General features: G+C 44.5%; 1 protein-coding gene across 9 annotated transcripts in view; it reads right to left on the reverse strand.

The window, feature by feature from the left end:
* Nucleotides 1-25,018, reverse strand: part of FRMD4A (FERM domain containing 4A) — a 387,789-nt gene that overhangs the window by 60,462 nt on the left and 302,309 nt on the right. For all 9 annotated transcript variants that reach the window (XM_069873274.1, XM_069873358.1, XM_069873440.1 and 6 more), the window contains 4 exons: nucleotides 23,391-23,475; nucleotides 17,614-17,670; nucleotides 15,103-15,125; nucleotides 6,163-6,246 (listed from right to left, as the gene is read on the reverse strand). In XM_069873274.1, the coding sequence (XP_069729375.1) occupies nucleotides 6,163-6,246; nucleotides 15,103-15,125; nucleotides 17,614-17,670; nucleotides 23,391-23,475 (249 nt within the window). The remainder of the gene's footprint in view (nucleotides 1-6,162; nucleotides 6,247-15,102; nucleotides 15,126-17,613; nucleotides 17,671-23,390; nucleotides 23,476-25,018) is intronic.

The raw sequence follows: 25,018 nt of genomic DNA on the forward strand, positions 1-25,018 counted from the left end.
CTTTCCTTACACACTCGCCAAATGACTTCCCCTAAAAGTCACTTGTGAAAATAAAAGGGCTTATATCAGAGTAAGGTGAAGTAATGTCCCGCCAGCTTACCACAGCAGGTACAGGGTGCTGGCTGAGTCAGTGACGAGTTACATGGGTAAAGAAATGGTGCAGCTCTCCCACCAAATCCCTCAGAATAATTTTAATGCTTAGAAAATAATCTGTAAGCTATAAATTCAACAGCTATGAAGCCATATTCAGCCCACTGAGCCAAGCAAGTACCACAGATGTTATGGGCGTGCACATGAAGGCAGAGTCCAGGTCTCCTGCCATGATTATCATAAACAGGATTACTTTTGGAGCAATAACTGAATTACATGAGTGTTCAGTACTGGAAGATCTCCAAACCCCATCATTCTTAATAAAAAAGATAGACAGAGAGTGCTCACAGCCCTTTGAAATTACCTCTTAAAACCACGATAACATGTGGATGCAATTCCTCTCTGTCTCAGACAGGAACAAACCAGGAGTGACTTCTCAGAAAACAATGGAGTTTCTCCAGTGGAAAACGCTCTAAGCTCTGTTTTCCATTCTATGCAGTTTATTGTGCAGATCATTCTCTCATACTGATGCCATTCAAGAAAAAGATAGATGTACTGACAGGATGATTATTTAATGTGATTCCAAATGCGCTCTGCTTTCTTACAAATGATTATTATAAAATAACGTATATGTTCCCAAACACGCCCCTCGGGTAAGTAAGCCAATCGATGGTCCTTTTCCTTCAAAAGGATGGACTAGATGTCAGGATGCCTTCCTGAACAGTGTCGGGGAATAAAGTTGTGTTCTTAACCCATACTAAAAGATGTGGGATAGTCCAGGCTCAACCCAGTTCTCCTAAACAAAGGCAGACAACATTCTCTGTACTTCCATTGCCTCGTTAGGATACTGATTATCCTCCTTTCCAGTGTGCAATGTTTCAAGGTCCACAGATGTCAAGTGACAGATAAGTATTGTTCTTGTTTCTACTTTTGGACAAAGTTCACCCCACCCTGAATTATCAGTTGTGCCATGAATATTAAAGAGTGGGATATGCTGCCTTTCACCTTTCTACAAGACTGAGCTAGTCACACTTTGTGGAAGGAAAGAGGTAACTCCAAAGCACAAGTCAAGTCATCCTGACAGCTGAGGGCACCTAGCTTGGAAGGAGAGGTCTACACTGAAGAAAGGTTTGTGGTCAGATGAAGCCCACCCCAGCTGTGTAGCAGTTGCTCCTCTAAGAGTTCTTTGAACTGCCTTTTCATTTCTTGCGCAAGAACGATCATCCAGCAAGCAGGTCACTTTCTGCCTCCAGCTCTGGGACAGAGGGGTAAGCCCAGCATGTGCCAGGGAAAACAAGCAAAATCACCCATGGGTCAGAAGGAGTGTTAGCGGAGCTTAAAATCATTCTCTCCTATCATTTCAGCTGTTCATCTCTGAGCGGCTGTCATGCTGCTATTGACAGCTGGGACAGTGCTGGGACACTGCCTGGGCCACCAGCTGACATCTCCTCTCCCCCTGCTCTGTCAGTGACACAGAAACTCATTCATAACACAGGGCTGACAGAGGATGCTTAACTAATGTGGAGACAAGGAGGCTGCTGAAACACTACTGTCTGTTTGCCAGCTTGTAAAACTTTCCCCTCAAAGCTGCAAAAATTAGTACATGGGTGATATCCTGCAGCAGACAACTCTGATAGGGATCTTTAGAACTACCAAGAAATCTCTCCTGTCCCAGCAGCTCACAGAACTGGACGGTAGACAACTTGTAAGCAAATGGAGTGCCAGTGCCTCTCATCATCAGATTCAAATTTTCAAGGGTATTTGTTTCCCAGCTCTCTTCTCAGCATGCTAAGCTGTTTTAAACAGCTGTCCACTCACTGCTGCATCTTACTTTTTCTTTTCTAATCTTTGTCTGTCTTGATTATATTTTTGAACTTACTCACATCTTTATTTGCAGTCATAAGCTGTCCCACTGAAGCCAGCAGAGCATTTCTTGGGCCAAGAGCAGGATCAGAGCCCCAGGTCTGTCTTGTATTAGAGAAACTAAATAGTGATTTTCAGCTATAGATATTTTCAGAGATTAATTTTCTGGCAATGATGATGCTTTAGGTTGCTAAAAACAAGCTTGTATTCAAAGTCCATTGGAATCTGAGGGAAGTCTGTCTTCCCCCTGGTCTGTTGAAACCCCCAATCTAACATCCACTTCTGTACCACTGCATCTCATCCTTGCATTTTTACTGACAACCTAGTAGTGAGCTGGCTTGCCGGAGAGGATCTGAACTGAGAGAGAATGCAATGACAATGGCTGGAAAGGAACTAACTGTGAACTAACACAGGTTCTCTCCTGACTTATTGTGATTAGGTTTGTGTCTAAAATGATAAACATTGACAGTTGTTTCCATACATGGGTGAAAGAAATAAAAACTCATGGTCCCAGTTCCTGAACTGTGTGGGAAAGCCAAAAGTTCACTTTTCATTTAAAAGAAAAATACCCTCAAAACTTCTTCTTGCTTCTCTGGTAGTCAGTTATGCTAAGAGATGCTTGAGAACAAAATATGCAACCGATTCTTCTTAATCTATAGAGAGCTGGAAACAAAAACTTGATCATATAAAAACTACAACTTTTATCTTTGTTGTGGTGTCTATGAACCTCCAAAAAAAAGTTACAGTGAAGGGAAAGGCCTGCAGCAACCAGGAGACTCCATGAAGGTGGAGCTGGAGGCACCAAACTGCTGATTCAGCCCTCGCTGCATCTAAGAATCCAGGACCTCTCCCACTGGTCTCACTATGCTTGATACGACCAACTACATCGACAAGAAGGGTCACAGGGAGGCTCCAGGAAACTACAGGCCTGTCAGTCTGACCTCAGTGCCAGGGAAAGTCATGGAGCAGGTGATCCTGAGTGCTATCATGAAGCACATGCAGGAGAACCGGGTGATCAGGCCCAGTCAACATGGGTTCACAAAAGGCAGGTCTTGCCAAACTAACCTGATCGCCTTCTATGACAAAGTGACTTGGCTGCTGGATGAGGGAAAGGCTGTGGATGTGGTCTTCCTGGACTTCAGTAAAGCCTTTGACACAGTTTCTCACAGCATTCTGCTTGGGAAACTGTCAGCCTCTGGCCTGGACAGGCGCACACTCTCCTGGGTGGAAAACTGGTTGGCTGGCCGGGCCCAGAGAGTGGTGGGAAATGGAGTTAACTCCAGCTGGAGGCCAGTGACAAGTGGGGTTCCCCAGGGCTCAGTGCTGGGTCCAGCCCTGTTCAATGTCTTTATCAATGACCTGGATGAAGGCATCGAGTGCACCCTTAGCAAGTTTGCGGATGACACGAAGCTGGGTGGAAGTGTTGATCTGCTGGAGGGTAGGGAGGCTCCGCAAAGGGATCTGAACAGGCTGGACCGCTGGGCAGAGTCCAACGGCATGAGGTTTAACAAGGCCAAATGCCGGGTCCTGCACTTGGGGCACAACAACCCTGTGCAGCTACAGACTAGGAGAAGTCTGTCTAGAAAGCTGCCTGGAGGAGAGGGACCTGGGGGTGTTGGTTGACAGCGACTGAACATGAGCCAGCAGTGGCCCAGGTGGCCAAGAAGGCCAATGGCATCTTGGCTTGTATCAGAAACGGCGTATAACCAGCAGGTCCAGGGAGGTTATTCTCCCTCTGTACTCGGCACTGGGGAGACCACTCCTCGAATCCTGTGTTCAGTTCTGGGCCCCTCACCACAAGAAGGATGTTGAGGCTCTGGAGCGAGTCCAGAGAAGAGCAACAAAGCTGGTGAAGGGGCTGGAGAACAGGCCTTATGAGGAACGGCTGAGAGAGCTGGGGGTGTTTAGCCTGGAGAAGATGAGGCTGAGGGGAGACCTCATTGCTCTCTACAACTACCTGAAAGGAGGTTGTAGAGAGGAGGGTGCTGGCCTCTTCTCCCAAGTGACAGGGGACAGGACAAGAGGGAATGGCCTCATACTCCACCAGGGGAGATTTAGGCTGGACATTAGGAAAAAATTCTTCACAGAAAGGGTCATTGGGCACTGGAACAGGCTGCCCAGGGAGGTGGTTGATTCACCTTCCCTGGAGGTGTTTAAGGCACGGGTGGACGAGGTGCTGAGGGGCATGGTTTAGTGTTTGACAGGAATGGTTGGACTCGATGATCCGGTAGGTGTCTTCCAACCTGGTTATTCTATGATTCTATGAACAGGTGATGCTTTTTCACGGTTTGTGATGGGTATTTTATATTATTCCATGCAGTTCTACCATAGTATCTTGCTGACCCTATTGTAGTATTTACTTGACTATCCATTTTACCACCTCTTAGTCCATTGCAGCCTATACAGATGTAGCACGGGATTATTTTCTTTGTTTTAAATTAACTAGAACAATCATTCATACTAACCCTAGTGTTCTAAATGTTTCTTTCTGAAGCTGGAAATTCACTTATTACTGCTTCCTGCTGATGCTGAAGAACTTCAGCACAAAACTGTTTGCACACAAAAAAAGTACAGGACGAAATTTGTGTCCAGTACGTAATCTGCATGAATCACAGAATTGTAGAATCACCAGGTTGGAAAAGACCCATTGGATCATTGAGTCCAATCATGAGATGCAAAAGTGTCAGAAAACACAAAAATCTGCCCTCTTAGATCACTGAGTTTGAGCTGCATTTTTGTCTGATTGACCAGCAGCCTGTTCTTGAGAGCATTAAGCATTTCAGAAGGGGTTTATGGAAATGCCACCATTAAAAAATAATGAACTACCAATGTATAAGAGACCTGGCTACTGAAGTGAAATCACAAGGGAGTCACAGGACTGTAGCCATGGGCTTTATTACCCCATTGGAAACAACCAGCTTCTCAACCTGCAACCTATTCTCAGTCACGAGAACTCCCTCTAAATTAAGTACAACTGCAAGAAGTGCTGTACCTTGTGTATAACTGTAAATACTCACATTTGGTGTGTAAGGTTTTTGCATGACTCTTCTTGCTTCAGATGACTGAACATAGCCCAGACCCAAGGAGAGTGTCTTACAGATAGGGGTAGTCCTAGACCCCACTGGAATCTCCCAGCAGAAGCCCTTAGCTTAGTCAATACCCTACACTTATTAAATTTTCACAAAGATTTGGTTTATTTTTTTGACGGAAACACCAAGAGACTGTGATGATCCACAGCCTCTGTGTAAGTGTTCCTAACCTCAGCCTGGGACTCTGAGTCTCTTGTGATGTGCTCAGAAAGTGATTAGGAAACCTCACAGACTAGCTTGCCTAAGGCTCGACACTAGGTACAGCTAATTTTGGTATTGTAGTCGTGCTAGGAAAAGTGGATGGCCCTCCTAGGAAAGGGAAAATTGAGATCATAAACTACAAACTGATTTGTTTCCCCCTGCCATCCTTAGATTTACCAAGATGTTGTAATTCAAAGCACAGAAGATAAAGTTCGCTCCCACCCGGAGGCTGATAGCTTAATGCTTTAAAGACAAACATGAAAGAGGAACAAACAGAAAATCAAGTGAAAGCATCTCCCCATTAATGAACAGTCTTTCCCCAAATTCTTTCCTATTTGCACAGATAAAAGGGATGCTCAGGGTGGCATGAAGAATCTATGTGTGGGGCATACAAAATTTAATTGTGGTCCTGCTCCTACCCTGGCTTTAATTTTCAGTGCTATACAGACAGAGCTCAGAAACGTCTACCTCTGAACATCACCCAGTTTGAATTAAAGGAGAAATGCAACCTTTTCAGTCCAGCTACGACATACAGAGAGGACTTGCAATATGAAGCTCAATCACTCAAAAATAACACAGAGCAGCACAAAACGCTGACATTTCAAACCAGGAAAACTCTTTGCACAGACACGAAGTGCTGGGAAAGGAAATGGCAGATTAGGTCTCTTGATTTCACCAGGACAGTTGCACATTTACAGTGAATTATCCGACCAAATATTACTGTAGCCATTTGGCAGACATGGAAACTGAGGCGCAAGGTGGTATCTCTACTTGTGTTGAATCATTCAGTGAGTCAGTGGCAGACACAGAGCTAGAAGGCTGGAATCGGTGCATCCCAGTTCCACTCTCAGGTCACTTATTGCCAGAGCCAAGTCCTATGTAAGTCACTACAAAACTGCTCAGCAGAATGATACATTACCAATAAGCAAGGGAAGGATGCTCCTTCAGCGCCGGTGTTGGAAGGGCTGGCAGCTTCTTTAATTCATTCCTTACAACTTCATTGCTGAAAGAGAGTTCAAAAGGAGGATCAGGCTACAAGAAAACAACAACAATATTTGATATGACCTGACCTAGCTGGCAGGCTGCTAGAGTTCTACATCTGTTCCTCCTTAACAAAAGGCACTGGGGTTTCCTTTTTCTTCTCTCTTTATTTATTTTATGGCAGCCCAGTTAACTTTTCCCTCTATTATCAAAATTGGAGAGAAGCTCTCCCAGATGGTTATGTTGAAGCACTTCCTACCAGTGACTGGACACAAAAGCCACCATGTCACGTTTCATTGAGTGGGGTCTCATGGACATATTCATACAGAGAAAAAAACAAGGGGAAGAGAAGAAAAAGTGATGCTTTCAGCTGCAATAAAGAATCTTCATCAAAAGCCTTACAACCTGCTGCAAAAAGTAATGATTTGCTTTATTAGCATTACAGGTTGTTCTTAGCCTCTTGCCCCAGTGACCTGGCCTTTGCACAACATCTTAACTGATAAGAGTCCAGTTTGAATTTATGTCCTGCTACACAAAAACCTTCATGGGACCAGGTCCAACCACTTCACTGACATTCTCTTCCCTGCAACCTCTAGTGGCCACACTGGCCAGCTGGTGCAGCAGCCCTGCACTCCAGAGCGCAAGGATTGCTCATGAAAAGGAAGACAGATTCTTGTATATGAAATAATACCATGGGATTTTCTTCTACAAACCCCAAATGCCTCCCTTCGAACTTTTAAACACACAATGAATTGTGAGCACATGAAAAAACATAATCCCTCAAAGGCTTGGGATGGAAGACATTGTTTCTATTACTTTCTAAATCATAGAAACACACAGCCGAGAGGGCCAGACATGACACTGAGGAGTGCCAAAGGATTATTTATGGGTTAGTGTTTGATAGGAATGGTTGGACTCAATGATCTCAAAGGTCTTTTGATGATTCTGTTGGTTCTGTTGTTGTTGTTACTTCTTAATAGGAGGTTTTTTGTCTACCTTTTTGTACCCTTCCCTTTACACTACTAAAAAGTATGGCTGTCCTGGAGCTATACAGGGAGAGACCTCTTCCAGAGCTATAGATTTCCCAGCTCACTGGCTTCTTCTGTAGGGCAGCAGGGTTATTAACCAGGCAGACAGGTAGTAGAACAACCGCTCTAAAACCTGCCAAGGGCTAAAGGCTATTGGACATGCCAGGTCAACCTGAGTTTTTTTCTTGTCTCTGGGGCAGCCTGTGTGGTTGCTTGCAGAGACATGAGCTTCAGTTGTAAAAATCTTCCCACAGCATTTCTCCCTGTGCACATTCCGGCAACAGACTCTACCTGAGACTTGGGTGGGTTTGTCTTAATTGGAGCTCGCAGGTTAATTGCTAGGTTGAGCCATAGGGTAAACCACTAACATAAATCCTGGAGTGGGCATTTTTGGGTATGTGTACAGGCATTTATTATCATGCTAGTTCCCTGGCAATCAATTAAATAGTTTTAAAACAGGACTGCAGCTTCTAGTCAAGACAAATCCATGACAGAGATACCCAAGTCTTACTTAGGTTCAGATTCTGCAGAGTGGAGATGTGTAGAACAGCACTTACAAGAAATTACTAAGGCAACCACCTCCACGCCAAGCACACAGAAAACCACTCAGCAGCACCTTACTTGCCAAGTCAAATGATTCTCGACACACAGGGTCTGAACATCCACTCCTACTTAAATCTCGTGGTCGTTTGACCATCAGATAGATCCTCCTTTGTAAGGGCAAACGCTCAGAAACTACTCAGGTATTTCCTTCCATAGCAGGTAAATATCTGCACAAGTCTGAACAAGAAGCTGCTCTGTTCCATGTTAACTGCTGATCTGGCTGCTCTGCTCTGTGACTGACAGCCTAGAAAAGGAGCTGTTGATGTTTACAGAGTTAACTGGGTCTGCCCAGAGATGTATCCTCCCCAGTGTGTGGGACTCAGCTCTTACTGAGTTTTTTTGACATAATGAAAGTAACCAGAAAAAAAAGAAAGGACCCAGCACAGTCAGAGCACAAAGAGCAGTCGCTGCCCTCAAATGAAGATTTTGAAGGCTGGCTGTGCACAGAAGGAAGTTGAGAAATTTCCAAAACTTTTCTGGGAAGACAGGAGGTAATTTCAAAGAGGGACTTTCTGAGCCCAGAAAACTTTTAAATAGGACAGATTATTGCTGACTAACTATCTTCGAGAGCCTGGGAAAAACCCTGAACAAGTAATGGCTCCTATGAAAGAAACAGGCAACCCCACTCAGCTCTATCTTTTCTGTCAGTGAGGAGCAAAGTTTGCTTGCACTGTGATAAAAAGCCCTTTAAGAATCAGAGAGAAAGACACTCAGAATGTTGTTGGATGGAATTAGCATTTCTGCTCAGTACGTCGAAAATGCAGTAAGGTAGTGCCTCACAACTTCAAAGTGCCTAATGTATTTCAGGTAATCATTTCCAGGAACAAAAAGGTATTAGATTCTATGGTCCATATATTCACTAGGTCTTTTGGCAAGATTTGTCTCAAGACAAATGAATTCAGACTCCCAAAAGGATGTCAAATCAAGAAAAAGGAAAAAAATGATGACTCAGGTCGTATTTGAGCTACTGGCCGTGAGGTCACCTTCCTCTTGGCTCCGTTTAAAACACCAAACCCTTTAATTTTTAAAGTATTTCCAGTAGGATCACAAGTGGTTTTGTACTTACTGGCTTTCCCACTCTTTCTAGTGAAATATCTCAGTGTGCTTATTTTATTACTGTATGTAGAAAGTGTTTGTTTAATCCGGTCACTTGTGCTGCATTTATTTTATATTCAAAAGTGCCCAACCTCCAGGGTTTTTAAATATTGAAGTGTGCTTTTGATATAGTTTTATTAATATAGAGGGGAAAGGTACTTTCTCTGTGTCCTCCAGACCACTTCATTCCTGCACTATGGTCAGAATTATAATATTTAAAAGACTGAATAACAATATGAAAACTGAACTGGAAAAGCCATCCGCATGGGTTCCTGAAAGTTGGTTAGATATCCAGAAATATGCTCAATTGACTGGAGAATGGACCTGGAAGACAGGAACTTCCGAGTCCTGGTCTTATGTCTGGCAGTGCCTCTTTAATGAGTCTTGGACAAATAAATGAGTCTCCACATCTCAGTAGTTCTGTCTACACATGGGGGTGAAAGCTCCCTGCCCATCGCAAGGGGGTTGGAACTAGATGATCTTTAAGGTCCCTTCCAACCCAAACTATTCTGTGATTCTATGATTCTACCTAGCCACTTCATAAGCATTTTGTGAAAAAGAAGTTTTTGGCTGCAATAATTTTGAGCAAGATTACAGATGCAGATGTCCAGGAAATCCTTACATTTCCCAGCGTGTGTACTAATAGTGATCGGTTACAAAACAAAACTGCAGGTTAAAGTTATCAGATCTTTCCAGTATGGTAATTAATTCTGTTGAATGCAAGAGGCAATGCAGAGCCTGAGATTCTCGGATTAAATGGAACTGTTTGAAATAGTGTTCAGGATTTCCTCTGTAACATTGCAAAAATGCAGCCTGGGTTTTGTAACCCTTTAGTAAATTCCAGTTGGTTAAATGTCACTCAGTTACACAGATAGAAAAGTAAGACTGCAACTATGTCAGATTATCATCTGCCCAAACGCTGAAATTATTGTGAAATTCTGCTTAACAGGAAGCTGGCTGTTTGCTTTCCTCCCTTGTTATTCTTTCATTTGTTGCTGGGAGTTTCTTGGAGTTACGTTGCTTTACTGGAAGATATCTAGCAATCAGAGCCTGTCTGAGGACCTAGCTGCAATGGTTCAGAATTTGTTTTACATAAGGTTTTTTTTGCCCTCCCCAAATCGAGAGACAAATGATGAGTATAGGTTATTTACAGATGCTTTGACATAGATGCTGTTAAAGACTGAAAAGCTGGTTTCTGAACATTTAAAACCACAGCTGGTGTGAGTTTCCAAAAGGTTTTGGTCAATGTCAGACTGGAATCTAAATCTGGTAAGGTTAATTTAGGGGGAAAATCTCAACTGTTTTAACAATATGCTATGCAAAAGCAAAAGGCCCCTGGTTCCTTCCTCTGTGTAGGCCTAAAAAGTCACACCTGTAGGATTTGTGTTCATCTAAGGAATTGAAATCTGTCCTGCCCATGCTCTGCCAACCAAGTGCAACTCAGCTCCCAACTAGAACCAAAAATAGCTTGAGCTAATAACCTTTACATCCATCTGCAAGATACTAGTTTAGGAGCTTTGTATACATTGTTCTGTGCCTTTGAAGAAGGACATTGAAGTGCTGGAGGATGTCCAAAGAAAGGCAATGAAGCTGGCGAAGGGGCTGGAGAGCGAGCCTTACAAGGGGCAGCTGAGGGAACTGGAATTGTTTAGCCTAGAGGAAAAGAGGCTGAGAGGAAACCTTATCACTGTCTACAACTGCCTGAAAGGAGGTCATAGTGGGGTGGGTGTCGGTCTCTTCTCCCAAGTGACAGGTGATAGGATGAGAGGAAATAGCCTTAAGTTGCACCAGAGGAGATTCAGATTAGATGTCAGGAAAAACGTCTTCACTGAAAGGGTTATCAAACACTGGAACAGGCTGCCGAGGGCAGTGGTTGAGCCACAATCCTTGGAGTTATTTAAAAGATGGGTAGATGAGGTGCTCAGGGATATGGTTTAGTAGTGGTCAGGTATGGTTGGACTCGATGACCTCAAAGGTCTTTTCCAACCAAACGGTTCTATGATTCTAAGAAGTCAAAATTTTTGTAGCTAATATCAAAAAGCACAGATCCAATCTTAAGTGTCCGGTTTAACCTGAGAATTAGCTGAACAGAGACACCAAATTGTCCTAAATTCAGTCATATGCCCCAGCCTAGATGTAAACCCTTTTCAGTCTTGTCAGCTGAAACACCGGGAGGAGTCTTTTACATAATGTCAAAATGATTTTCCTTTAAGGGAGAGGAAGAAGAACTTCTTAAGGAGAATATTTTTTTTTATTTTAAAACCTTACTGAGCTCAAGTTCTGCCTAAATCTGTATCAACTATGAGATGTGCCCTCCGTACAGCTCTGCTTGTAAAACACTGAGTCAGACTAGGCCATTTACAGCAAACACTGAGAAATATTTTTCTTAATTGATATAAATGAGTTCAGGACCTCTGCGTTTCTGATGGGTTTGTTTTTGAAATGAAACACACATTAGCAATGAAAAAGGTCTTAGTCAAATTGTTTGCTATAGATGCCAAATGGATTTGTCAGGGCTATTGTGGCATCTTAGTTCAAGACAGATAAGAACGACTCAGACTGTGTGCTCTCCGGGCTTACCAAACACTGGGCAGTCATTGTGGTGCCTCAGTTAGGCACTATCCTAGGTGGCAATAATCAGTGCTAAGAGACTCCTGCACGATGATACCCTATGAAAGGATGCAGAACATAAGCTCCTTTTGAAGAAAGGAAAGAAGGGTACTATCAACACAGCTATTACTCCAAATCATGCTCCCTCAAAAGCAAGAGTGAAAGATGCTTTCATTGTAGGTGCAGCAGTTCACGAAGGTAGAAAACTAACTGCTAGAGTTTGTAACATCAGTTCTGGTTTTTGAGTTCCCATGAGGCTCCAAAAGCAGACCTGCAACTGCATTCAGGAGTCCTGACCTAGCCCTTTGTGATCCACCACGTGGGTGCAGTGGGGTTTGTAGGTAATCCCGTTCTGGTCACTGTGGGCAGGCGCCAGCTCATGGCTGAAATTGCAACAACTTGGCATTGGCTATCCCAGCACCTGAGATGATCAGCAGAGACTCAAAGGAACAGAGACTCCATGAGGGACAGCAACTCTCCTATTGCTACCAATGAGAAAGTTTTTACACACTTTTCTGGATCAGGGCCAAAGACAAACTTGTAGTCTCACAGGCTATAAATCTGATGGTGGTAGCAGACAGGACAGGTGTGGGAAACCTTCAGTCTGCGTTCCAAGCATGCAACTCTTTAGAATTAACTTATTTCTTCAAAACCAAAGCGGGAGTTCAAGAGTTCAGCCTTCGTGCAATGTATGCTGCCACGCACATATTTATCTTTAAATCTCAGCAAGAGATTCACAACTGCAGAGCTTCTCTGTTTCAAAGAGAAGCCACTTCTATTTCAAACAGCATTTCAACATCAACTAACTTCAAACACTGAAGCTAACTTCAGCCCTAAGAGTCAGAACATTTGTCTCCATCTGCAGTTCCTCTGGCTGGCCCCAGGCTTGATTTGCCTCCCAGATTTTACACTGCTGATATGAATAACCACAAATCTCAGCAGACAAAATCTTGACCACAACGACCTCATGTTGACTTCAGTAGCACCTGGATCTCACCCAGCATATAAACCCAAGTCAGTGGACATCAGAGGGGAGCTGATGGACAGACATCCCTGGAGATGCTAAGTCTTCTCCTAGAGTATAGAGGGTCAGGGTAGGACTCTTCTACCTTCCTCCAAGACCAGGCTTTAAACTGCACTGATATAGCAGATTGCTTTGCCACCAAAGCCTGTTTAGAAATTAAAGATGCTGGCAATGTTAACAAGTTCTTGTTAAGACACAACCCTTCTGCCTGAATTGGGTGCAAGGACTCCCCCTTCCGCTTCAAACCATTGTGATCCATAGGTGGAAAGGACTAAGAACTAACTGTTATAACGGGGATGGTGATGGCTGCCACACTAACGTGGAGGAAGCAGTTAGCACCAAGTGTTGAGGTATCTTCTGTGCTCTCAGAGAATCCTCAACATAAGAAGGATATGGAGCTGTTGAAACGAGTCCAGAGGAGGGCTTCAAAGATGATCAGAGGGCTGGAGAACCTCCCATATGAGGATAGGCTGAAAGAGCTGGGGTTGTTCAACCTGGAGAAGTGAAGGCTCCGAGGAGACCTTATAGTGACCTTCCAATAGGTATGGTAGGAATGGTTGGACTCGATGATCCAGTGGGTGTTTTCCAACCTAGTGATTCTATGATTCTATGATTCAATACCTGAAGGGGGCCTACAGGAAAGCCGGGGAAGGACTGTTTACAAAGGCTTGTAGTGATAGGACAAGGGCCAATGGGTATAAACTGGAGAAGAGCAGATTTAGACTAGACATAAGGAAGAATTTCTTCACCATGAGAGTGGTGAGGCACTGGAACAGGTTGTCCGGGGAAGTTGTGGATGCTCCATCCCTGGAAGTGTACAAAGCCAGGTTGGATGGGGCCTAGGACAGCCTAATCTAGTGGGAGGTGTCCCTGCCCATGGCAGGGGGGTTGGAACTAGATGATCTTTAAGTTCCCTTACAACTCAAACTATTCTGTGATTCTATGATTATAAGATTCTCCATTTCTTCATGGCCTAGAGAAATACACTATGATAAACTCAACCATTCCTTTTACAAGGGACACCAAACAGCTTTTAGCAGATGGATGCTTTCTATCAGCTGTTTCCACTTCTAGTCTGGAAACAGATACTTGAAGATACAGTGCTTTCAGTCCTATTACCCTCAGTGATCTGATTCCTTTCTACTCTGTGTTTCATAGTCTGAATGTACGCTTTCTGGATGTGTTTTCATCATGTTCAAGATATTCTGAGAAACATTAAATATTTGTCTTCATAGCAAAGCCCACGGAAGATGTGGTTTATCACAGGTTTGAATGGCAAAACTCTGCTTGGTCCGGCTCTTCTGGGCTAAGCACTTGGCAGTGCATTGAAAACCAGACTGAAAAGAGCCACATGCGCTCCAGTACACCCTAAATAAACACTGCCGATAGCTGTGTTATTCCAAATCGGGTGGAACTTAAAAATGAAGCAAGATGGGGCTTGTGTTTATGTGGTCAGAAGAAGGTCGAAATTTTGCAAGTTGATTAAAGTTTTGAGGAATGATAAGGCAGAGCTTAAACTTCCTTTTAGCAAGGGTTACCTCATGTCATCTCAGATGCCATGATGGGCAAGCAATATTTGCAATGCATTGTTCCTTTTCACAGAATTGTCTCAGTTTTGGCTGGCTAGATGTTCCAGTCCACCAGAAGGCAGAGCTTGCCTGATATTCACAGCCTGTCATGGGTGCACAGAGCATTATTAACATCTTCTCTCAGTGTATCTTAAGACACCTCTTTAGGCTCCTCTGGCAATGCAATCTCACTGCCCATTCACACCATGTTTTACTCCTGGAAATGAACTTCAGAGGATATTGTGGTCCTCCTGCCGAACACAGGTTCAGGTCAGCAAAAGTAACATATGGAATATGTGGAATTTTTAGCATATTTGGTTCTCCTGAGCTTCAGAAGAAGAATTTTCATGTTTCTCATATGAGGCATCAAACAGGCATCTGACCTGTGGTTGCCACTAATGTGTACACTGACAGATTCTGTCAACTTAAATGAAAAAACTTGGGCATTTCATTAACAGTTTGCTAAAACATCAAGTGCAGTCACCTCATTGAATTTTCCTACAGCAAATCTGAAGATTTGGCTCAAGGAAGAGTGGAAGTTCAACAAACTCAATTATCTAAATCGTGATTTTGAGAACTCCGTCCAAATTGAAGCTGAAATATCAATTAGCGATGGAATTTTAATGTTGCTTCTGGTTGGTGCTGTGATATAACAGAGATTGTAGTGTCATTTCCTTAGTAATTTCCTTCTGAAGACTAGTCTATTTCCTGAACTTCATGGGCATATAAAGAGATTTGACAACAACAAAGTCACAAACAATGCTGTTTGTAAGGCATGCTCTGGTCAAAGGCTGTGTTTTGTGAAGAAATGATTTCAGGAAACATGACGTCTGTGCTAGCAATGCATTCCTGTTGCTACACAGCTACAACTGAGTCATATCGCTCACACAGTGATTTTACCAGATCCATTCTCACACCACACAGTGGCAAAAACTTTTACGTTCACCTACCTTGAAAAATCTCCCTTTGCCTCCTGTAAAATAAGCAAGAAAAAATAAAAAGACAGAATTAAAAATAGGAAAAAACCTAAGAAAACAGCTGTTCAAGATTTTCCATTTGCAAAATTCATTTAGCAGCAATTTCCTGTTGTAATTGATTCCTCATGTATTTTTTGGAACCAGTATCTAATGTCAAGTGCCATGACACATGCAGTGAGCTGGGCAGACCAACAAACAAAAGGTTTGCCTGCTACAGGGCTGGATGATTCCTCATTCTGCTAGTGGATACCCAAGAAACCACAGGAAACAATGCTAGTAAATAAGTAAGTTTTGAGTCAATGTAAACGCTACATTGTTAGCATATCTCTGAAATCTCAGTGACTTTGCAGCCTCTGAAACTGCAACTCCCCTAACTATTTTTACAAGTATTCTCCTTATTCTAGTAGCAAGACTTTCAAAAAACCATCTCACTGTTAGCTTTCAAGGGGATGCAGGGCACAGGTTTCTCTAATTCCTTGCTGGGTGTCTGGGCGAGTAGTTAGATCCCTTACTTATATATCTAGATATTTCTATTCATTATCATCAGAGACTGATGTTGAAGGGTAACGTTCCACCCCAGCAGTTAGATTAGTACTTGAGTCTTACTGGATATCTGATGAACTCCCAAAATCTGATGAGTCCCCACCTCAATAGATGTGATAGGCATTTTGCATTTTCCATAGGCAATACGCATTTCACATGATGCATGATGAAGCACCTCATTTGCCATCAGCTACATAGAAAGCACACTGCAACCGTGTAATTTGTGCAGAGAGGGAGTTTCCAGCGCCAAGAGGACCAGGTTTTGCATTGGGGTCTTTTGTCTTTACATCCATCCACCCACAAAACCTGTCAGCCCACCTGCAGTGGTGCTTCGGTCCTGAGGTTGGGGTAAAGTTCAGAGCTTTGGTGGTAGGTTAATTTGTTCTGGTAAAGCAACAATTTGAAATATGGCTGCACGCTAAATCACTTAAGTTCTGACAGTCCTTTATTATCTTCCTATTTCCCTCTGAGTGACCTGGAGGGCAGACAAGCTCTCATCTGGTTCATAGGAAGGAGTTCTCAAGCAGATCATTATAGTTCAACAGAGAGCAAAACCCAAACAATGCGCACTGTACAGGGTTCAGCATACTGAATTTAAAAAAAGAATTTTGTAGAGTAGATGCTCCATATTTCAGTTCTTTGACCTAAATGCTGCAGTGAAAAGTAGAACAAAATGCAGTATGATCTCTCTTGTTTTGCTTGGATCATGTCACAAACATGGGTTGTAGTAATTTCTGGTTACAGACAGCAGAGGTGTGGCTTGTTTTGACTGTTTTCATTAAGTTACACACCAAACTACTACAGGAATACACGTAACTTCCTGTCTTTGTGATGAGAAACAATCACAGCAACAAGGGTTACAGTGGCAGAACTGGATCTGGCTGTACAATTACTACATACTCAAGTTATTCATTAGGATGGGCAGACAATAGATTCATAACCCTGTTGCTGCTTCTCACAATGAACCTGTTGTTTGATGTGTATTCCCCCAGCAGCCAATATGCCATTTCTATAATGGGCTTTTAATTGAGTCCCCTGTCTTGATGCTCTTGCTCCATTTTTGTTACATAAAATCATTTTAATGAAGATTCAAATCCCTATGCATTAATTGCTTCTTTAGCATGGGAAGTGCTATAGAAGTGCAATGCATTATTATTCATTAGTGCAGTCTGAGGAGATGGCTTGTCTGCTCACATGGCTCCTCACAGCTTCATGGCTGACGGGGAAAAAAATTAAAACTATACTGTATGAAAGGGGAACAAGGATCATCTGGCAATTATCTGTGATCTGTTCTCACAGTCATGCTCCTAAAAAGAGATCTTTAGCAGAAAACACCTCCACTACTCTGAGACGACTCCTCTTTGGGAACCAGAGATTTACCAGACGCTGCTGGTGATTCACTCCCTGACCCTCTCCGTCTTCCTGAAGAGCAGGACTTAACAAAGATAATTTTTTTCTGGAGGATTTTTTGGAAAGTCTTTAAGACCCTCTGTCCACCTTGGAGAATACAGACAGTTCCACATAGAGAATCTCATGGAGATCATCAGAGGATCAAGCTCCACTGGGAAAACAAAGGCAAGCCAAGTCACTGGAGAAGTGACAATTCATCGTGTATGGATTTCACCTAGGAAATTGCATTCATCACTTAGAATTTGTTTGGCATGCATCATGGCCCAGATTCTTGGATGTCTGTGTTGGTGCAAACGTAATATGCATGTACGTATACAAAATGTTGGGCAGTGGAACCTGCTCCTCATGTGCAAATGTCTGGTTTGAGAGCCTTCTGTGTCTATTTTGCATCGGTATAAATGATGACAACCATGTAAAGAGAAACTTCTCTTGCAATTAGGGGACCCCCTGCACTTTTGTACAGTCATTTTGGATGTAGCAAGGCAAGCACTTAAATGAGGAAACACGAAATGAGAGAAGGCAGGTGCTTACCTGCAAGATGTACGCAGCCAGCTCAAACACCACTTCACTGTCAACCTCAATGAGTTCCTTGAAAGGTGAAGAAAACAAGAAAGAAAAAGAGAATTGAGTCAGTTTGAGCTCCTGAAAGAAGGACATACATCTCCTCCTGGCTACTGCATGGTGAAGCGTGTGGTGCCAGTTTTCTCCCCTGGCTAGGCTTCAAAGCATTCCCTATGCTCCCGGAGACCAAAGTGAGGGATACCCTGCCCACTTAGATGTGGAGAGAGCCAAATATTCAGTGTAATTGCTTGGTAAATGAAGCATAACTGGATGTGGCATGAAGGGATTCTTGGGAAGGCGGGGGGAGAAGACAGGTGGAAGAGGGAGGATCAGGTTAATTTTTACTTTCTTGTGTGATTTAGTGAAAGGTAGTCTGGGAAATGTTTTTTCTCCCTCAAATGTCACCCATGCTTCATGGGAACACAGCCTTGTCCTTAGCTCACAGAAGCAAGGAAATGAGAAAATTTGTCTTCACTGAGGCTGTGTTGATGCCCCTGCAGAAATCCCCTGGCCCTTTCCCAGGGTAAACTCACAGGAAAAAGAACCATATTCCTTCTTGCAGGATGGGAGCTCTGGTTTCAGCCCTTCATCTCCACCCCATTCAACTGGGACTGGGGGTGCTTTAAGAATGAGCTGTGACAGCAAATCTTTTGGTATATCTTCACTGCTCCATTCTATGGGATCAGCCCCTGATGAAAGCAGTTTTGGAGGATCAGGTGATATTGGGATCATTTGGTTTGGACACTGTAATCACATGAAGGACATTGATGGTCCCACGAGATCCTCTCATGGCATTTCTGCTGTGCCTGAGACAGTGGTCACAGAACCACAGGGTCCAGGCACTGCTCCATTTGAATGTGTGGAATGCAGAGCGAACAAGAAAGGTGCTTGGGATGGGAGGCAGGAGCATTAATCTCATGGCCAAATACTCTCTCCCCAAGTCTCTGGTGCCTGCAAGTGTCAGCTTTTGGGAGGACAGTTGTCTTTTACTGACACACTGTTTAGGCCTTAATTCTGCACCTAGATCACCTAAGTTGTCCGATATGTACGTGGCCACGTACACTGGGTCACTTCAGCTCACTCCTGTGGTGTATTGTTGTATTTATTTAAGCTGCTGCTTTTTCATTATTTTACTTCATCTGGCAAGAAATGAGGGTTCTAAATATAGATCACTGCTGTGCTCCATGCTCCAGCCAAGTTATGGCCACACCTCATTTACAAGCCACAATTGGTGCTTTGGCTTGTCTCTGGCAAAATCAAAAACAAAGGGAACAAAACCGAGGATAAGATCCAGGTGTCCTTGGCTTTCACCTGTGCCAACTTTTTAAAATAAGCCCTTCCTTCACCTGCTTCATAACAACTCCTTGGAGAATGAAGACCAGCTCTGCTCCAGGCAATAAACACACCTTTCCCCGTTCAGCTAAATGCCTGATTCACGCAGGCACCTGCACTAACGATGTGCGTGTGCCAAGGGAAGCGGCTGGCGTGAGATGCACATTCAGCTACAGGCAGGGCTGGGGCAGTCAGGCGTATCCCGTGGCAAGGGGTGATGCAGAGTAGAACCAGAGTGCCAGGTCTTCCTCCCATCTCAAAGCACCAAGCACTGAACAGGCAAAAGACGTGTTGATGTTATAGCAAGTCTATGCTAGTAGGTACAGCGGGCCAAATCCTGTTCTCTGTCCCTAAGGCTACGTGGCACAGTACAGCTCATGGCTGAACACACTTCTTCCCTCCCTTAGTCCCAGATGGGGTTACTTCAGCTGTATTGCCTCTTGGGCACCAGTGCTCACCCCTCGCTGACTGCCCAAGCAATGCCTGGGACAGGACTACTTGGCACAGGCCAGAACCTGTGCCAGAACATCCTAGTAATTAAACTGATGGAGGGACAGTGTCTGATGCCAAGCCCTGTCTCGTTTGGTGGCTTGCCCTTTCTGCACAACAATGGCTTGCTGGCCCTGTGTGAGGGTTTGGGTGTGTGGATCCATCATTGTCTCTTTATACAACAGGATGGGTGAGGAGGAGCCACGGTACAGCCAGAGGAGTACAGCACCCAGCGCAGAGCCAGCTGGCAACTCAGGAGACCAGCAGCCCCAAACTAAACAAGCCACAGCTTTTCTTTCCCAACTTGAGCAGCCCTGTGCATGGGGTCATTTTAGGGTGCGTGTTTGGAGAATCGACAGGGTGCTAGCATAGTCTTACAAACGACACCAGTCCTTCTGGGCTGCAGGGGACCTTGGGGTGAAGCCATCTGTGGGAAGTCCAAGGAGAAAACTTTTTTGTGCAACAAGGAAGCTTCTAAGGTTTGGGAGATGCAACATCCCTTGCTAGCTGCAGGGACAACAAGCTCTGGCTGTCCTTAGGCACTGAATCCCCCTTTTCCAATCCATGCTTGGCATACCAGCTGGGTGCTCACCCTGCATATTAGCAGAGACTTTGCACCCAACTTTCACATTCAGTGCTTTTTTGAATAGTGCAACGTAGATTGCTGTGGCTGGAAGTGAGATGGGGAGGGACCTGCATGGCAGACTGGGAATCCAGCAGGGCTATTTTTGGATGGAGATGACAGTCAGCTCCAATGTGCAAAGTAATGGTTTCAGGAGAGGTCAGACTAAAATAGACCAACCTAGATCTGTAGGCACTCTTTCCCCTCCCCCCTGCCCCTTCTTCTTATTAAGCTTTATCCCAGAAAAGAACAACAGTGTAAGCTTTTCCTGGCAATACTCCAAAAAGGAACTTTTCCCCAGGAACCAAAATGTGATGTGCACTGAGCTTGTTGCTGGAGAGGGCTGACTAAGCACAACTAATTGCAGCCTTGCCAGAGAGCAAAGCTCTGCACAGCTCAGCTCACCAGCTCTGCCTCTTTCCTAGGCACTGGAGGAAAAAAAAAGACATTTTCTGGCTTCTACCCTGTATTTTAGGAGATTCAAAGCTAGTCCCTGCATTTAAGGACATGCAGCTGTCAGGAGGTGAGGCTCCAGATTCAGTGTGGCTTAGCAGGTCACAAACCTGCTGAGGGTGGTGGGATGGTAGTACAATCACTTCCTGACCACAACTGTCTTTTCCTACCGCTTCCTCCCTGGCAGATGGAGGTGAGTCACTGGGAATGGCCTCTGCCAGCACAGAGGGAAGTAGGAGGGATCCCCCCAGGGAATCCCAGCTGCTCAAAAACCTCACCCATCCCCACACATTGAGCTGTCTGCCCGGCCCACCTGTCTGAGTCTGCACACAGCCAGCCTCCACCTCAGTGGATTCTGGACCTGCTTCATTGTCTGAAACCTTGAATGGTTGGCTCATGGCATTGGAGGGATCAGTTTTGCAGCTCTCGCAGAGTGCAGGCTGTGCCAGGACATCCTTATCTCTGGCATACAGTGTACCTTGTAAAGCAGGGCTCTGAGTTACAGTAGGCTACAGCAGGCTGGTGTTTTCAATAGCCTGCTAGGCAGAGCTATTTCTGGTACAAAACCTGTTTCTCTGTGCCTGGCTTGGTCCTGTACAAGGTGGTCTTCACTACACACCCACAGACACTCATCCAGCTCTCCATACACCCTCATATGAGGAACGGCTGAGAGAGCTGGCGTTGTTTAGCCTGGAGAAGAGGAGGCTGAGGGGAGACCTCATTGCTCTCTACAACTACCTGGAAGGAGGTTGTAGGGAGGAGGGAGCTGGCCTCTTCTCTCAAGTGACAGGGGACAGGACAAGGGGGAATGGCCTCAAGCTCTGCCAGGGGAGGTTCAGGCTGGACATTAGGAAAACATTTTTCATATAAAGGGTCATTGGGCACTGGCAGAGGCTGCCCAGGGAGGTGGCTGAGTCACCTTCCCTGGAGGTGTTTAAGGCACAGGTGGACAAGGTGCTGAGGGGCATGGTTTAGTGATTGATAGGAATGGTTGGACTTGATGATCTGGTGGGTCTCTTCCAAACTGGTGATTCTATGGTTCTGTGATTCTATATTCATTCCCCGCAGCCCACAAACTCTCAGTCACGTTACCACAAACGTAGTCGCAGGCACCCCAACACACTTACACACTCACAGCCACACTCCCAGCTGCAGTTACACACGCAGTCACACATCCCTCACATGCTCTGCCCTCCACGCCTCCCCCACTCTCACACAAACACACAACCTCACTCTGCCCTCCACGCCTCCCCCACTCTCACACAAACACACAACCTCGTGCCCTTGCACATTCTCCTTGCACACTCTCTCACACAGGCATTCTCGCAAACCCAGGCATTTAATCTCTCACAAACTCGCTCCCAGCCCGCACGGCCATTGCCGCCCTCTTCGGGAGGACGCAGCTAATAACATTCACTCCACCCAAAGCCAGCCTCAATAGCAGTGTTTTTTTCATAGAATCATAGAATCGTGGAGTCATTAAGGTTGGAAAAGACCTCTAAGATTATCCAGTCCAACTGTCAGCTCAACACCACCGTGCCCACTAAACCATATCCCAAAGTGCCATGTTTACATGGTTTTTGAACACCTCCAGGGATGGTGACTCCACCACTGCCCTGGGCAGCCGGTTCCAGTGCTTCACTACTTTTTCAGTAAATAAACTTTTTCAAATCTTGAATCTATACCTCCCCTGGTGCAACTTGAGGCCGTTTCCTCTTGTCCCTTGAAAAAGGAGACCAACATCCAGCTCACTACAACCTCCTTTCAACCAGTTGTAGAGGGTGATAAGGTCTCCCCTCAGCTTCCTCTTCTCCAAATTAAATAATCTGAGTTCCTTCCACTGCCCCTCATAAGACTTGTGCTCCAGACCCTCCACCAGCTTCATTGCCCTTCTCAGGACATGCTCCAGCAGCTCAACATTCTTCATGTATCGAGGGGCCCACTGAAGTGCTCCATCACCAGTGCTGAGCAAAGGGGCACTAGCACTTCCCTGCTCCTGCCGTTAACATCATTTATGATCCAAGCTCAGATGCTGCCGGACTTCTTGGCCACCTGGGCACATTGCTGGCTCATGTTCAGCCAGCTGTTAACCAGCACCCCTAGCTCCTTTTGCACTGGGCAGCTTTCCAGCCACACTTCCCTAAGTCTGTAGTGTTCTGTGGGATTGTTGTGACCAAAGTGCAAAATGCAGCACTTGGCCTTGTTGAATCTCATACAATTGACCTCAGCCTATTGATCCAGCCTGACCAGATCCTTCTGTGGAGCCTTCCTGCTCTTGAGCAGATTGACACTCCCACTCCATTTGGCGTCATCTGCAAACATACTGAGGGAGCACTCAATCCCCTCATCCAGATAACTGGTAAAGATATTAAACAAGACTGGCCCCAACACTGAACCCTGAGGAACACTGCTTGTGACCAGCCACCAACTGGATTTAGCTCCACTCACCACAACTCTCTGGATTCAGCCATCCAGTCAGTTTTTACCCAGTGAAGAGTAAACCTGTCTAAGCCATGGGCCGTCAGCTTCTCTAGGAGAATGCTGTGGGACACACTGTCAAAGGCTTTACTGAGCCATTTCCTTCTAAATACAAGCCAGACTGTAATATTAGCAACTGCAGATTCCTTCCTGCCAACCACTAGAGTTATTTCCAAGGGTGTTTCACCTCAGAACCAGTCTCCAACAGGGAAGCTGCTGCCAAGTGCCAGGGTGGTTACAGACAGAGCAGTATGGGAGGGTGGGAGGAGGAGGTCGTATCTTGGAAGTGACCAATGTAAATTTTGGGGCACAGAATGCAGACCTAGGTGTCGCAGCCCATGCCAGTGCCACCCAGAGCTCCCCCAGACCTTACCTTGTAAATGCATGACTTGGCATTCAAGAAAAACAACTCAATGGTGGCATTGTCCTTTAGGTAGGAGATGCTTTCAATGTAGAACCTGAAAGGGAAAGCAACAGAGGTGAGATGCCAGGGGAAACTAGGGTAAAACATGAAAATACCCTCATTACATAAAAATGTGGTCAACAGTGTCATAATGAGTATTTGAAAAATGAAGTTGCTTCACTTATGGCAGACTGGGGTGCTGAAAGAGGCTTGCACACGCTCCAGGGCATGATCAGTCACCACAATCCCAGCCATGCCAAAGGATCCGGATCATCAAGTGGACGGTTTTGTTTCTATATAATCCTTTGTTTTGTTTTCAAACTTCAAATAATCATTTATTCTGTTTGCTTGTAAACTTCCCTTCATTCTCTATCACATTTTGGCATTTCTTCTTCAACTCCTTTACCTGACCTGCTGATTTCTGTGCTGTTGACCTGCATATTGTAAAATATTTACTGTCAGAAATCCACTTCTGGGTTCCTTCCCTGTCCACTTCACCTCTGCATAAGGCAAATTTTATAAAGGCTTCTTTACATGTTTTAGTAGCTAGCACACAGCAGCTTTGGTTGCAGAGTAAGATATTAGCAATAGTTAAGGACCTTACACATTTTACCAGTACTGTGAGCAGTGATGCTGGGGATTACTGGGAATGCCAATAATCTGTTTTATTTTTTGAGCTGAAACGACTTCTCAGAACTCAGTAGAAAGCTGACCAGCCCAAACCCTCAGTGTCAGCAAAACCCACTCTCTTGCGATGGCTGATTACCCCAACCAAATATTTGCAATTACGTTGAAAGCCCATGATATTTTTGAATCAATTTGGTACTCTATGTCCTGTCTGCTTTGGTGTGATTCTTTGGCAGTGAACTCAAAGATTTTTGACACTGACTTGAATTGACTTCAGGCCTTAATTCTTTCTTGTGGCCTTTTGGGGAAAAAATGCTCAGGGTACCATCAAAATTAATGACTGATTTTTACATAGAAATATGTTGTGTGTTCCTGTAGTAAGAGAAAAATGCTGGATAGGTTCAGTGAGTAATTAAGATAAATTTTGCATTCAGTGAGTAATTAAGATAAATTTTGCATTTACTTTGTATTTTAAGTAAGGAAAAAAACCCCATCTGTCTGCCTACCCTGATTTATAGAGATTTTTAAGTTGCAATACTGTGGCAGCAATGTTCCTTACATAAATTCCTGTACTATCATGTCTTGTCAGAGGCAATTAGAATAGGGAATGTGCCAGGGAAATGCTGTCTGCATCAGGAACTTGAAAAACCAAGACAACTTAGAACCCTGGGTCGAGATGTGGGGTTGAGTTGCAGAGAAATTTTATTCCCTGACCCTACTGAGCCAACAGACCTGCTGACACTTCTGGGGCTTCACACAAACTGTGGCAGGATTGTCCATATCAAGCTATTTAAAGAATCCAGGGCCTTAAATGTAACCTTCTTAGGGGAAAGGTCAAAGCTTTGCAGTGCCCCTAAGTGTCTTCTGAAGACCGTTCAAACCTCTTTATTTCCTGACAGATGCAACCAACTACTTGCTTACTAGAGTGAGAGAAACATTTTGAGCTCTTCTTGTTCATCTCCTGGAGTGCT

Source organism: Phaenicophaeus curvirostris, chromosome 1, assembly GCF_032191515.1.
Source record: "Phaenicophaeus curvirostris isolate KB17595 chromosome 1, BPBGC_Pcur_1.0, whole genome shotgun sequence".
Classification (NCBI taxonomy): Eukaryota; Metazoa; Chordata; class Aves; order Cuculiformes; family Cuculidae; genus Phaenicophaeus; species Phaenicophaeus curvirostris.